Genomic DNA, 13,782 nt, shown 5'->3' on the forward strand with positions numbered 1-13,782 from the left:
GAAATTGACGGGTGGGACAAATTCACCCCCGGTGGGCCTCTCCCTTCCCCCCCTCTCTCTCCTCCGTACCGGACAATTTTCTGATGGAAATATTGGCTTCGCGATCCGATCAGTCAGTCACATTATTTTGCATTTCCGGTGGCTGTGAGAAAAGAGAGAGAGAGAGAGAGCTCTTATAGTAGGTCGGAAGTTTCACGGACACGAGGATACATATTCTGATGACCTAGGACATGAGTAAAAAAGTATGCATAACCTTTCTCGGGGATCTGCGGTGGCGGATGATCTAGTATCAATTACTACTGGGGTTACTTCTAATAATTTGGGAAGGGGGCAGTAGTAAATTACTACTACTACTTAACTATCTAGTACTCTCAACTAGTTGGCTTCACGCACTAAAGTTCTCTTCGAAGATAGATCTGTAAAAGGTAACACTGTAGGAGCCTTGAAGTCATCAAATTAGGTGAACCGCGCTCTTCGGAGTACGCACAAAAAATGAATAGTGTGGATGAGGTAACTAGTATTGAAGAGATAGCCATCACACCTTCCAGATAATAAGCCTTACATCGATTGGTTGCCTGCTTTGGTCGTACATGGCATCGATGCTACTCACTACCATGACATAAGTACTACGGAGTAAATTCTGAAAATCTGAGAAGGCCTTCTCTTTGTCAGTCCAAATATCTCAGCAATAGTAAGCCCTTGGCAAGTCTACTCGTCAACACCTCTTTGTCTAGTCGTATTTCGGATCAGAGCCGACCAGTCCTATCCATAAAAAAAAGATGTAGGGAGACTCAAGAGAAAGTCCGCGGGATTAAATTCCAGAGAGTCTAGCCCCTTCTAAGAGAGATTAAGTAGATAGCCTTCAGAATTAACATGCCATGGATGCAGAATTGCGAAAATGAAGAAAGAGGCGAAGAGGATCTTAACGCCATGGTCGGAACCAGTTTGTTGGTTCATCTGATCCAAGCTTCGGAAAGCTATCCCAAAAGGGTATATGGGTAAGCACGGGCGGGTGTCTGCAAATGCCTCTAATGAGTTAGAACTTCTGCTAGTAATTTCTGTTGATCAACTACTAGTTAGTAGTCACTACTGTTATGATTTTTTCTGAGTGAGGACCTCGAAGACCTACAACCCCGTATTGGCTAGACTGCTCTTCAGGACGAATCAACATGATGAGGATAGGAATACTAATGGGAGCATTTCGCAATTAATACACCACACTCTGTTGGGAGATTTGACTGGCTTACAACGTCTATGAGTGGACAACAGAGGGTGTAAAAACTAGTTTAGCGCCCCGAGCATCAAAATTAGATGCAAGGATTTTGGTTGCATAATTCCAGCCACTGCGACATCGGCAGTTATTGCTACAGACAGACATTCTGTTGCGACATATCATGACACTGACGAGCTCATAAAATCCGAACTACGTATCTCTTTCACGAATTTGGAGACGTCAGTGTGGACATTCTCTTCCAACTCCCTGGTCAATCAACACCTTTTTCTGGGGAGGGGGAATAGGGGGAGTAAGTAGGCACTACAATAGATACTACTAGTAGTAGTCCTACTTTCTGTTCTGGACCGGCCAAGTGCCGGGTGTTGCAGCATGAAGATCACTAATACGGACACCGTACTAGCACCGGCTGACCGAAGCTTTCCCGCTAGATTATGCATAACACTCAAGTGGACGCCTCACAAGTAAAATGTAGGGTGAGAGCTGATACAACGGATGAGGTAGATATAAAATTGCATACTAGGGCTGGATCTTGCTTTAACAAGCACAGCTCTGGTCCCGAGTGGTTTCCAAGGAATTTGCGTAGGGAGAAAAAAATCCAGCCCCCATTGCGCGTGGGGGAGGTGGGGACCACTTGGGGGGGCAATGAAAGGAGGGGCGTGAGCAGGAGCCAGCCTTGGAGCCAGCCTTGACCGGGAAATGGTTGTGTGGCACCCAATGACAGTAAGCCGTCCACAAGCAAAACCGTTCGGGCCAGATGTCCGTGGTGGTGCTGGTGGTGCTGGTGCTGCTTGGTGCCCGGGCGGGTGGTTACCTTACGAATTGTTTTGATAAGAAAGACACTGAAGCCAACCCCTCCCTTCCCATTTACCCATATCCAATTTTCCAACAACCACTGGTAGCACCCAACTTGTCAACAATATTGCGAGTCTCTAAAGTGCTAGTACAGTTTGAACACTCAGAGTTCAAGCAATTTCTTCGAAAAGACGATCAGTGAACAACTAGAACGAAGGCTAATAGGGGAAGGCCCGCCAAACAGTTAACGACGACTAAGGTACTTTCTACTTGACTTTAGTACGTACTAGGCATACGGGGCTGACGGGTACGGTACGAACCCCCCTCCTCCTCCCCTGCTTTTGCACTAGCTCGTGACCCTAATTGCATACCAGCGCCTGCGGTACTTGTCTTTTCCTCCCTTCCACCCTCTACGACTGGCTCATCTGCTCCTAGTCTAGGCTTAGTAGCAGCACTACGACTATTTCCTGAGATACTGATACCTTTCGCTTAACGGTGATTTGTCTCTTACTTTTTCTTTTTAGTATTTTCCTTCTGTTCCGACCTTCATACCCACAACGGTTGTACTGCTTGGGAAAGTTTAACACCCGTCAGCCCCCTCTGTACTCGGGGCAGTTTGAACCCCTCTCGCTACTTTGCCCGTTCAGCCAGCCTCCCCCGCCTGGTTTCGGGCTAACTTGATAGCGCTAGTGCCTGGTGAGTAATCTGCCTCTTGAGTTCTAGTCCTTAAAGCCATATACATACCTAGGCAGGGCCACCAGCCAAGAAGGAGTCAAAAGAGAAGGAAACATGGAGTTGGAAACTTCCGTTTTCCCCAAATATCCCGCCATTGTATTTTAGTTAGATGACTGCAATACGCGCGATAAATCCGATGCGAGGAGCTTTCGCTGAACACCACCGAGTTCTTCCTGCATGCTAATAATAACCGAACAGATTTACGTCTGAGCGCTTCTTTTGACTTTATCAAAGCGACTTGTGCTTTTCATCCCTCTTTCTTTATCCCCAAGGTAGGTACCTATCATGGTCTGCTCATATTGTGCTGTCACGAGTTTAACAGCTTGGCCGACAGGGCAGGACTCGAGTCAAAGCTAGCCATTCGACTGTTCAATAATTTGTTCCCTCTCTAGTACGATACAGAGAATATGTATAATTAGCATGTCGGGTACCTCATTTTTGGACAGACCGCTCCTCAAAGTCAGTCGACCTGTGGCTGCTTGCTCAAGATGTCGAACGGCCAAAATCAAATGTGACGGGAAGCTTCCGGCCTGCTCGGCATGCGAACGGGTTGGTAAAGCGAGCACCTGCTCTGGCGCAAGTGACGAATTTGCCAGAGGAAAAGAAAGAAGCTATGTCGCCTCTTTGGAAGGCTACTGCGAAAGACTGGAAAAGAAAATTGCAGATCTTCGTCGCCTGAAATCATCATTATCTGTGGATGAAAGGGGTGTCGCCCATCAAAGTTCAATCACATCTATCTCCTCAGCAGGTACTGTCGCACAGGAAGGTGGCAAAGAAGTCACTGACATCGATGACCTCGTGGGTGATTTTGGCTTCTTGTAAGTTGTCGCTGGGGCTAGCTTGATGTTCCTGGGGCTGACATTGATCAGGTCTGTCAATGCGACTTCGAGAGACTTCCATGGGATTACTTCGAATACTTCTTTCGCCAACCTTCTTCTGTCCCTGTCACAAGCCGAGTCAATACCAAGACTACCGGCGCAGTCATTACCGCCGCGCAATGAAATACTGCACTTACTACAACATTATTTCGACAACATCTACATACAGCTTCCATTCTTCGTCGAAACGAGCTTCTGGACCTCTGTAGATGCGGTCTACCAAGCTGGGGGGCGCTTTGCCAAGCCTTTTGACAAGTGGATCTTGCATATGGTCTTAGCCACTGCGTCTGCGTCTATGTCCCTCAAAATCGGCGATAGCAGTCATCGCAGAGCGTTATCTCATATTTCAATGGCAATGGCCCAAGCCGAGGACGTCATCCGCCCCGGTACTATAGCCGGTATCCAGTCAATCCTACTACTTGCCCAATATTCCTTGTTCGACCCCCAACATTTTCGCAGCTGGTACCTGGTAGGGATGGCTGTTAGAGCGGTGGTCGACCTAGGCCTACACCAGGACCCGCCTTTGGATGTTCAGTCAGCCTCAGAGCAGCTGGACCTGCGCCGCCGTGTTTTCCATTGTGTTTACTGCTTGGACAGGTGTGTTGAATGATTCCAGACCCGTACTAGATAGTATGAGCTAACGAAGGAACTCAATCTCGCTTCTGAAGAGGAATAAGCACTGCCTTTGAAAGAACCTTCTCGTTTTCAGACGAGTCCGTCGATGTTGCTTTGCCGTCTTCTGCCACATCCTTAGGGGCTTCGCTAACCGAGAAGAGCCATATATTCTTACGGAGCTCGGAGCCTGCGTGGCACATTGTCAGAATCCGCCAGATACTGTCTGAGGGCTACCAGAGAAAATATTTCCACGAACACGAGACTTCTTTTCAAGCTCCGGCCTCGACGTGGGCTCTCTGCTCAAAAGCATATGAGTGGTTTGGTAAAATCCCAAGTAATATACCAAATCACTTCCCTATCCTGTACCGGTTGGAGTTATCATACACGATCGTCGTGATTCTTTCTGCCGGCGACGAACAGACCGCACTGTGTGATTACAGCAAAATTGTTCTGTTCCATTGCTGCATGCAGTACATTAACGAGCTTTATGAGGTGCTGAAAACCCCTACCTGGTTGCCTTTGATGACCTTCCTGGATATCCAGAGGACGTACCAAGTTGGTCGACGATTCATACGAGATGTAACAGAGAACCAGGACCTTCTCTTGGACCCGTCGATACCCGCATTACCCCCCATCCCTCCGGAGACCCCGGAACAGCTGATTTTGAGTGGTGAAGATTGTATGAGCTTTTACGCGCGCGCCTCGGAATGTCTTTTGCAGATCAATAATCTCCTCCAATATGGTGCAAGCAAGTGGGGAGCGACCGGTATATTTGGAGAATTCCAGCAAATGTCCGAACCCGCTCGGAGCCGTCTTTTACATGCATCGAACCCATACCTGGCCGGTTCTACAGCCTATATGGCTGGCTACTCTACGATGGTGCCTGCAGGAACAGGATACCTAGGCTTTGACATTGGATAAATTGGCTCTCGGCGAGGGCCAAGGCAAGGGATGTCTGCTTCATGAGTCTCCAATAATGCCTTATTTCATGCCCCTGTGTTTTGGTAATATTGTATATGGTTTTTTCTTTTTGGTGTGGTTGCACATGTTATATGTGAGCGAGGTGATGTCGGATAACGATAGTACTCGGAGAAAAAGTGACCTTACCCTCTATGTGTATTGTATCTTGATTTCCTTTCTTCTTCATCTCTTACTCTTGGGATGCCTTCAGAGGTTGCATGTACTTGAATGACAGTCGTTAGCAGGGAGAACTTGGGCAGGCCCTCTGAGAGTCTCCCGGATGCGGATAGAGCTGCAAGGGATGCGAGCAGCCACACCAAAAGGGCCGATCGCGTCGGGCCATGTGGGCTAGCATCTCTCCGCTTTCCCCCAAAGCATTCGAGAAAATGCATGGGAACATCAACCTCCGTACTCGGTGTACGTAGCTCGGGATTTGATCGTAAGCGATGCTGGCGCCCACCCATTGATCTACCGGCCAATTGTTCATTGGAGAGGAAGACCTAGAGTGTGGCTGGTGAAGATCGGAGCCAGTTGACCGCACTTATAAGCTTACGGTAGTACAGCTAGCAAGCTAGTCACTATATACTCCGTAGGTCCAGAGTAGTAGGAGAGGAAAAGAAAGACTAAATGGGCTAGAAGACACGCGTTAAGTACACGCTTGGAATACTGAGATTTTTCTCTGGAGCCCTCCCTTACTTCTCGAGCCTTCTTGGAAACCCGTCCCTTTTTCACCATGGAAACTTGTTCCCAAATTTAGCACCAGGCACCGCACTCATACCGTAGCAGCGAAGTGAATAAAATACATCGATACAAACAATGTAAAGTAGATATTCGAAAGGCAGAGAGACAGAAGCGAGAAGAGAAAGACTACTCGTGACGTCACAGTGATGCGTCGCGGACAGTCAATCAGTCGATCTTATTACACTGCTTTTTCCCTACTAAAAGCAGTGTAGGTATTTACTTTTACTAGGGAAGTACTAGTAGTCCTTTTGCACTTTGCACTAAGTCGCAATGGAGGGTGGGCAAATACCCACACGAGTCCACAGTCACCCCCATAAGGCAGAAGAAGCTTAAGCTTGCTTTTTTCCTCCTCCAAGGCTGCTGATGAGTAAAATGTATTTCCGCGTTACTTTGAAAAGGAAAAGAATGTTTTCTTTGATATCAGGCCATGGGAAGGGACCCGCTTTCTCTTGCTTATTTTTGTCTTTTCATCAATTAGATTTTGGGTATGCTATTGTTGATGGGATCAACTTGTTGAGCGCCCGTTAAAAGTTAAGCTACCAGCACCTTAGGGATGGGATGGGATGATCTATCTATGTATAATTACGGAGGAGTAGCACCAATTCTCCTGACGTGGATGGATCACATGTTCTGGTTAAGACGATTCCATGGCTCTCGAGTCCCATTGCTTCTTCTTCTCTCTCCATTAGCTAAGAACACTACAGCTGGCTCAGCCCGACGACTCGTTAAAAGGGCTGAAGTAGGGAGTCGTAGGGATGATCCGCGCAACATCCAGGCTCGTAGCGCCGATCGTGAGTGGATGGCGGGCCAGATCTTTGAGCTGGCGCGTCCGCCCTTGACTTCATCGCTCGGCGCGATGATGATCTCATCGTCGTACAAACTCAATCCTCCTTTCTTCCCACACCCTATGCTGTTTATCTGGACTAAATCGTTTTTTCAGGAACCAGACACAACCCGGACTTCACCTTTGCCTGTTCTGTTCGTCACCAACGACACCATGACGTCAAGCAGGTGCGCTGGCCCAAACTGGCAGGCACCACCCGTGCCATTACGCTCCTGTCCTTTCGCTGCATGCGTCCAGTTGTATTTAAATCCGTAGAAAACTTCGTCGTCGTCGTAGTAGTTCCTTCCCTTCCCTTGATCCACTCGTCGTTTCAATTGATACCACGATTTCTTTCGGCGTACATTCTTCCTCCCCCCTTCCTACTACTAGTTACACTACTACACTGCACTTACTACCATTGTCAACCTAATACCCCATCCGTCCTCGGCGTCCTTCATTCCGGAGATACCCAGCGACGCGACTCTTTTTTTTTTCATCCCTTGTTTGCAGTCTCGAAGTGAAGATCAGCCTTGTCGTCTGCTTATCGACTTTGTCGTGCACTTTATCTTACCTTGTTTAATCTGTTCTGTCTGTCTTCCCAGATACCTAACCCCGGATCTTGGCCAGACGCCCCGAATCTGCTGGCCAGTGGTCCCCCTTGCGACTGCCGACTTTCTCCCACATACATACACTTAAAACAAGAAAACTCTCTTGCTTGGCCTTTGAGCCTCGTAGACGTCAATTCTAGCCAGTCAATCTGGTCATCTTGCCGCAATGTCGTCCAAAGCAGTCAATCATCCGCTGAACACCAAGCAGAAGGAACAGGTATTATACCCTCTCATTCTTCTCGAAAGCTGGAGGTAAGGACGCTAACCCGAATCTCGCTCCAGGATATCAACCAGAAGCTGCAGCTTTATGGAATCTATCAAGGTAAATCAATAAAATTGATCGTGTATTAGCATATCTTGTGCTAATAGAGCCATGTAGCCTTCAAGAATGGCAAGCTTCCATCGGTGAGTGCAAGGTCTCAATTATCAAATTTGTGCTGCCTACTGACAATGGTATCATTCTTCTTAGAACAAACAATGCGACGTTGCCCTGAACAGTGCTCTCAAATCCAAGGCTCTTTCGTCGCCGTCCCAGGAGCTGTCTGGTGAAGGCCAGACCCTCGTCCAGGATCTCCGTAACGTTATCGAACATGCCAAGAAGCTTATGCTGAGCAAGAATGAGGGTCAGCTCTTGCAGGAGTTCCTGTGGGAGGCACAGACTGTCTCGTCCGGGGATACAGAGAAGCCAGGTGTGCCTGTGACAAAGGATGCGGCCCAGCAGGACGGTCAGGAAGCCTTGGAGGGTCTCAAGACCCTTGGAAGGCTCCTGATCACGAACGGAGAATTCCGAAAACTATGTAAGTTCATGTGCATCTTGACCGCAAACATGAAACCTGACATTACCGTCCAGTAAATGATGCTATGACATTGGCACGTGATATGGCTGGCGACGTCTCCCAGAAGGCCGCAAACAAGCTGAGGCCATCAGAGGAACAACTTTCCCAGATTGATGAGCCAGCTGAAGAGAACGTGTGGCATGAGCAGCCTGATTTCTCCAAGCACAAGGAAACATTCAAGTCTCGCTTTAAGAGAAACAAGGACGTGAGTTTTTTTCTGAGTCAGTATTGCCATACCAATTGACTTACATATGGACAGGAGGGTAAGCAGGAAGTCGCTGGTACTGCAGCTCAGGCTGCCACGGGTGGCCAAGAACCTTCATCCGTCTCTGATGTCGACGCGCGCGCTGGTCTTGCTGCAGGTGCAGGTAGAGCCCAGGACAAGATTTCGGAGAATGTCCCTGAAGAGGCAAAGGGCCGTACTCGTGAATACAAGGACAGGACCAAGAGCTACTTGTCCGAAAAGGTGCCCCAAGAGCGACGGGATCAGACTATTTGGCGCTTGAAGAAGATGGTCATCGAGATTCAAGGCCATTCTGATTGTAAGTTATCCTTCAACGACATGGGCCCATAGACGGTCGACTGACTGTGAAACAGACCAACAGGCAATCCGAACCCTTCTTTCGATGGCTGAAAAGTATGGTTCCCACGGACGGAACTTGTCCCAGCAGGGTGCTGGTTCAGTCCAGGGCTTCCGAAGCGGCGATAAGATCCAGCGAATGGAGGCCAATCTTCGGGTACGTCAGTCAGTCTTGTCGGATAAGCAGTCACTAACCCCCTCTGACCAGACATTGATTGAACGCTTTGCCAACCACACGTCCCTGGACAATCTATTTGACTCACTGGACAACATCTACCGAGATGCAGACAGGGACCCTGAGCTGAAAGGATGGTTCAGAAACATGGACACCTTCATCCGGTCAGTATTCGAGTGCAAAAGGAACCTAGGCGGTGTGCTAATCATTTCACAGGAAAACCCTAACCGAGCAAGGCTATATTATGGATGATGATTGCAATCGCCAGTGGGACCAACTCACTGACCATGGCCGCTACCTCCTGCGTGAGCGCTACAGGGACCATACCGATCGCATTCTTGATGAGCTTAAGTTCCTTGGCGATCAGTTCAACCAGGACCCTCAAAACAAGGCATTTGGGGATGCGATGCAGAAGCTCTTCGATGATCTTGGACGCGACAACAGCGGCAACATGGCCTTCAAGAAGCATCTCGTCAAGGACATTAGGGATGTTATCCTACCTGAAGTTCTCGAAAATGTCCGCTATGTCCCCGTTCCTCGTATCGAAGTGTCTGATCCCGCGGCCGATGTCGTAAGTATACCTGAGTTGTCTTAGGCTGAGTTCGTGGCTAACGATTGAAAGGTTGTGGAAAACCTCGTCATTGAGAGCGATAACTTGATGCCGAACGTCGTGGAATTTGGCAGCGACAACTACTTCCGGTGGGGACGCAAGAAGATCAGCAGTAAGAGGGACAACAAGGTTGGTTGACTCTGTCAAGATTGTTTAGGGGACTAATACTGACGATGTGCCCAAAGATTATGATCTCGGTGTCTGGAATTCAAGCCGATCTTCGAGGTGAGTTTGTTATCTTAAGTTGTCGTCGTTCGGTCTGAAACTTTTACTGACACTACTTCCAACAGATGTGAGCTACTATGTCAACAAGAAGCAGGGATTCCCTGCTATCACGGACACGGGTATCATGGACATCTTCTTGGGTGGCGAAGGCTTTGGATTCAAGATTGCAGCCTCCACTGCTCAGAAGGAAGACCGACAGAACTTCATCAAATTGGACAAGGTGACTGTGAAGATTGACTCCCTCAACGTCAAGTTGAAGAAGTCAAAGCACAAGACCCTGTTCACGGTCTTCAAGCCATTGTTGTTCCGGGTCGTCCGTCCAACCCTGGAAAAGGTACTCGAGCAGCAGATCCGGGACGCTTTCGCCAAGGGAGATGCCTTTGCCTACGAAATCCACAGTGAGGCAAAGAAGGCACAGGAGGCTAGTAGCCAGGATCCCGCCAACGCGCCCAACATCTACTCCCGCTATCTTGATGCCTTCCGTGCCAGAAATGAGGACAAGAAGCGGAAGGCGCAAGAGATTGCCAAACGAGACACTAAGGTGCAGACAGCTACAACTCTGCATGATTCCCTCTTCCCCGAAATCAAGCTTCCTGGCGGCATCAGTACCAAGGCCACTGAGTACAAGGAACTTGCCATGAAGGGTGAACGCTGGGAATCTCCCATCTTCAGCATTGGTAGCGCCTCGGAATCTTCTGATATTCCCAAGGCGGGTGACATTTCTCGCAAACGGGAATCACCTGCCGAAAAGGGTGGTGCTAATGGAGTAACCAATGGAGGCGCCACAAACGGCAGAGTCACGAATGTTAATCAGACCAATGGAGGTGTCACCAATGGGACTACCGCTATCACCCAAAATGAGAAAGTGACCAACGGAGGTGCGCAGCCTATGGATGGTCGAGTGACCAATGGCAAGCACGCTATTTCTGGGACCAATGGACATATTAATGGACACTCCAAGACATATGACCATGCGGCTGCGTCCCAGAAATTCTCCGATGAAGTCAACCAAGCGTTCAGTGACGGCAACGTTGGCGGTGGTACTCGCACCACGGTTCCAGGCGTCGAAACGGCCTTCAACCCTCAGACCGCTTAGGTCAGTCGTCTGGAGGGATTGTAGGGTTCAACATGCTCATACACGCAGCCAAATATCTCTTTTGTCATTGTTCTATTCTGCCTGTACTGTTTTTGATACCTTGTGACGTTGTGTCTTTTTCATTTGTTATACGAACTTAATGCTTCACTTATCAGCACAAGTGTGTTAGTAGTTAATGATTAATTCATTGTGATATCCTGCGATATGTTCGGACGAGATTTACAACAGCTATGATAGATTGTAGCTGTATAATGTATAAGCAGTAAGTATTAGCCTTGCTCATTATGATAACACAAGCAAGCATGGAGCATTATTTTCAGGAAAACCAGATCATTACCCCTCGTATTTAAGACTTGCTTCTAGACTCTATATAATTTCAACCCATTTTAATAACTTGACCCATTCATTCATAACATCCATTACATTTGCTCAAAGTACTTTTCCCAACCAAGCTCGCGCAGCTTAGTACCCTTCAGCTCCATGTTCTCAGCGCGAGCGCTCTCCGCATACGCCTCAACCTTGCGCTGGATAGCCGGGTCGAAAGCACCGAGGATACGGGCGGCCAGGAGGGCAGCATTGATGCTGTTGTTGATGCCGACGGTGGCGACAGGGACACCTGAGAAATGAGGACATGTTGTCAGCTTGGATGCATGCGACATATGTGATATGCAGTATAGAATGTATGTGCATGTTGTGATGTTATGCATGTCATGCAGGAGTAGTACATGTGAAAGGTGACGGACATGGAATTGAAGGGATAGGTGTTAAAGGGAAAGAGAAGGAAAAGGAAAAGGAAAGGGAAAGGGAAAGACTCACCCCTAGGCATCTGCACAATGCTGTACAGACTATCGACTCCGTCCAAAGAGCTACCCTTAACCGGGACACCGATCACCGGCAGCGCGGTATGAGCGGCAGACATACCGGGGAGGTGAGCGGCACCGCCAGCGGCAGCAATGATGACCTTGATGCCACGGGCCGCGGCATTGGCAGAGTACTCGGCCATGTAGGTGGGGGTGCGATGAGCGGAGGTGATTTCCACGTCGGGTTCAACGCCGAAGTAGTCGCGCAGGAGCTTGAGACCGGGGACCAGGGTCTTGAGGTCACTGTCGGAGCCCATGATGACGGCGACGGAGGGGGCGGGCTTGGAGACGCCGGACTTCTGGGGCTTGGAGCGGACGTCGCTGCGCTGGGAGCGGATGTCGTCGACGACGTCGATGAGAGGCTGGATGTGGGATTCGGCTTCGTGCATGGTCGGGGCGGTGACGGTGACGTGACCCATCTTGCGGCCGGGTTTGGCGGCGCCCTTGCTGTAGAGGTGGATGCTGGCGTTGGGAATGGAGAGGGCCGCTTCGGCGGCCTTGAGGTGGGTGTCCGGGGCGGAGCCGCCGATGATGTTCAGCATGATGGAGGGTTGGCGGATTTGGAGACTCTGAGGGGGGATGGGGAGGTCGAGGATGGCGCGGATGTGGGCTTCGAATTGAGACATGGGGCAGCCTTCGATGGTGTAGTGGCCCGAGTTGTGGATACGGCTGGCGATCTCGCACAGGAGAAGGCTGTCGTCTTCCAGGAGGAACATCTCCACGCCGAAGACACCCTTGCCTTCGAACGCGGAGACGGCTTTCCGGGCCAATTCTTGCGCTTTGCGGTTGATGGCGTCGGAGACGTTGCGGGCGGGGGCGTAGACGAGCTTGCAGATGGAGTCTTCTTGAACGGTTTCAACGGTGGGGTAGGAGAGGACTTCGTCCTTGGTCTTCACGACCATGACGGCGAGTTCCTGTGATATGGGGTGTTAGATGGTGGTGGTGGGTCATTCGGTGTGGAGGTGGGGGGTGGGACATACCATCTTGAAGTAGGCCCATTTCTCGGCATAAAGAGGACGACCCTTGAGGAACTCGAGGGCTTCGGGGATATCGTGTGCACCGCGCACGTGGAAGTTACCTAGTAAATGAAGGATTTAGGTTAGTGGTGGTTGGTTGGGGATATTAGAAGAGCAATTGGGGCACGGGTGACTCACCACGTCCATCGTAGGCCATGGTCTTCGACTTCAGCATCAAGGGGTAGCCAAGTTCCTCGCCGACCTTGGCCAATGCCTCGGGGGTATTCTCGGCGAGCTCGCGGTGCTCAGCCATGGGGATGCCATATTTGCGGAGGTGTTCCTTCTGGTTGTACTTGTTCTGGATGGTGCGGATGGCCTGCCAACTGGGCTCAATGCGGACCTGCGAGGCAATCTCCTCCAGGGCATAAGTATCGACGTGCTCAATCTCAGCAGTCACGACGTCGCAGGACTTGGCCAATTCGCGGACGGCTTCGCGCTCCTTGAAGGAGCCGGTGACATGGTCATCGTGGGAGCTAATCTGCTTGGCCGGGGAGTTCTCCGCATCAAGAACGTTGCACTGGATGTTGAGGCGGTTGGCCGATTCGACCAGCATACGGCCCAATTGGCCTCCACCGAGGATTCCCACCTTGCGGGAGTTCCACATATTGAGATTAAGGGAATGTAAAAGAATAGGGAGGGTATAAAAAAAAAGGAGATGGACAGGCACCAACACGCACCAAGCAGAGGGGGGAGATCTGGGGAAGAGAAAAGCAGCCCCTCCACGGCGGAGCAAAAAATCCGCCCGATAACCATCACGTGCACCAGTGATAAGCGGCTGGCGGACCCAATCAGAGCCTGCGGTTGCCGGGGGAGCCGCCGTCCCCGCGTGTCCAGATCGAGCCATGTCAATTCCGCCCGTCATTTGCTGCTCTTCCTCTGCATATCCCCTATTGGCCTTGTCGCATTTCACTTCGCTGGGCGCAGAAGTGCTGGATCATGTCGCTGGGTAAGTCTGAATCTACTGTCATTCCTGGAACCGAACTGCAATGCTGCTTTCG

The 13,782-nt window shown here is 50.0% G+C and overlaps 4 protein-coding genes across 4 annotated transcripts; 2 read left to right on the top strand and 2 right to left on the bottom strand.

Moving 5' to 3' along the window:
* The first annotated feature begins 3,093 nt into the window (after nt 1-3,093).
* Nucleotides 3,094-5,266, top strand: BO88DRAFT_5148 (Zn(II)2Cys6 transcription factor). The gene is made up of 3 exons (XM_025712929.1): nt 3,094-3,579; nt 3,631-4,236; nt 4,308-5,266. Exons 1-3 carry the CDS (start codon nt 3,182-3,184, stop codon nt 5,173-5,175), a joined length of 1,872 nt encoding a protein of 623 aa, XP_025567999.1. The 5' UTR covers nt 3,094-3,181; the 3' UTR covers nt 5,176-5,266.
* On the bottom strand, nt 5,267-5,819 carry BO88DRAFT_5109 (uncharacterized protein). The gene has a single exon (XM_025712927.1). It carries the CDS (start codon nt 5,676-5,678, stop codon nt 5,358-5,360), a length of 321 nt encoding a protein of 106 aa, XP_025568000.1. The 5' UTR covers nt 5,679-5,819; the 3' UTR covers nt 5,267-5,357.
* Nucleotides 5,820-7,262: 1,443 nt separating this feature from the next.
* Nucleotides 7,263-11,121, top strand: BO88DRAFT_399895 (uncharacterized protein). The gene is made up of 12 exons (XM_025705427.1): nt 7,263-7,603; nt 7,669-7,708; nt 7,766-7,791; nt 7,856-8,183; nt 8,237-8,427; nt 8,482-8,764; nt 8,820-8,959; nt 9,011-9,141; nt 9,194-9,548; nt 9,600-9,716; nt 9,773-9,812; nt 9,878-11,121. Exons 1-12 carry the CDS (start codon nt 7,553-7,555, stop codon nt 10,906-10,908), a joined length of 2,733 nt encoding a protein of 910 aa, XP_025568001.1. The 5' UTR covers nt 7,263-7,552; the 3' UTR covers nt 10,909-11,121.
* Nucleotides 11,122-11,409: 288 nt separating this feature from the next.
* BO88DRAFT_399897 (phosphoribosylaminoimidazole carboxylase ADE2) lies at nt 11,410-13,475 on the bottom strand. The gene is made up of 3 exons (XM_025705428.1): nt 12,923-13,475; nt 12,749-12,846; nt 11,410-12,682 (listed from the first exon to the last, which is right to left on the bottom strand). The coding sequence occupies exons 1-3, from the start codon at nt 13,386-13,388 to the stop codon at nt 11,546-11,548; spliced, it is 1,701 nt and encodes a 566-aa protein (XP_025568002.1). The 5' UTR covers nt 13,389-13,475; the 3' UTR covers nt 11,410-11,545.
* Between the last annotated feature and the right edge of the window lie 307 nt (nt 13,476-13,782).

Source organism: Aspergillus vadensis (assembly GCF_003184925.1).
Source record: "Aspergillus vadensis CBS 113365 unplaced genomic scaffold BO88scaffold_1, whole genome shotgun sequence".
Lineage (NCBI taxonomy): Eukaryota > Fungi > Ascomycota > Eurotiomycetes > Eurotiales > Aspergillaceae > Aspergillus > Aspergillus vadensis.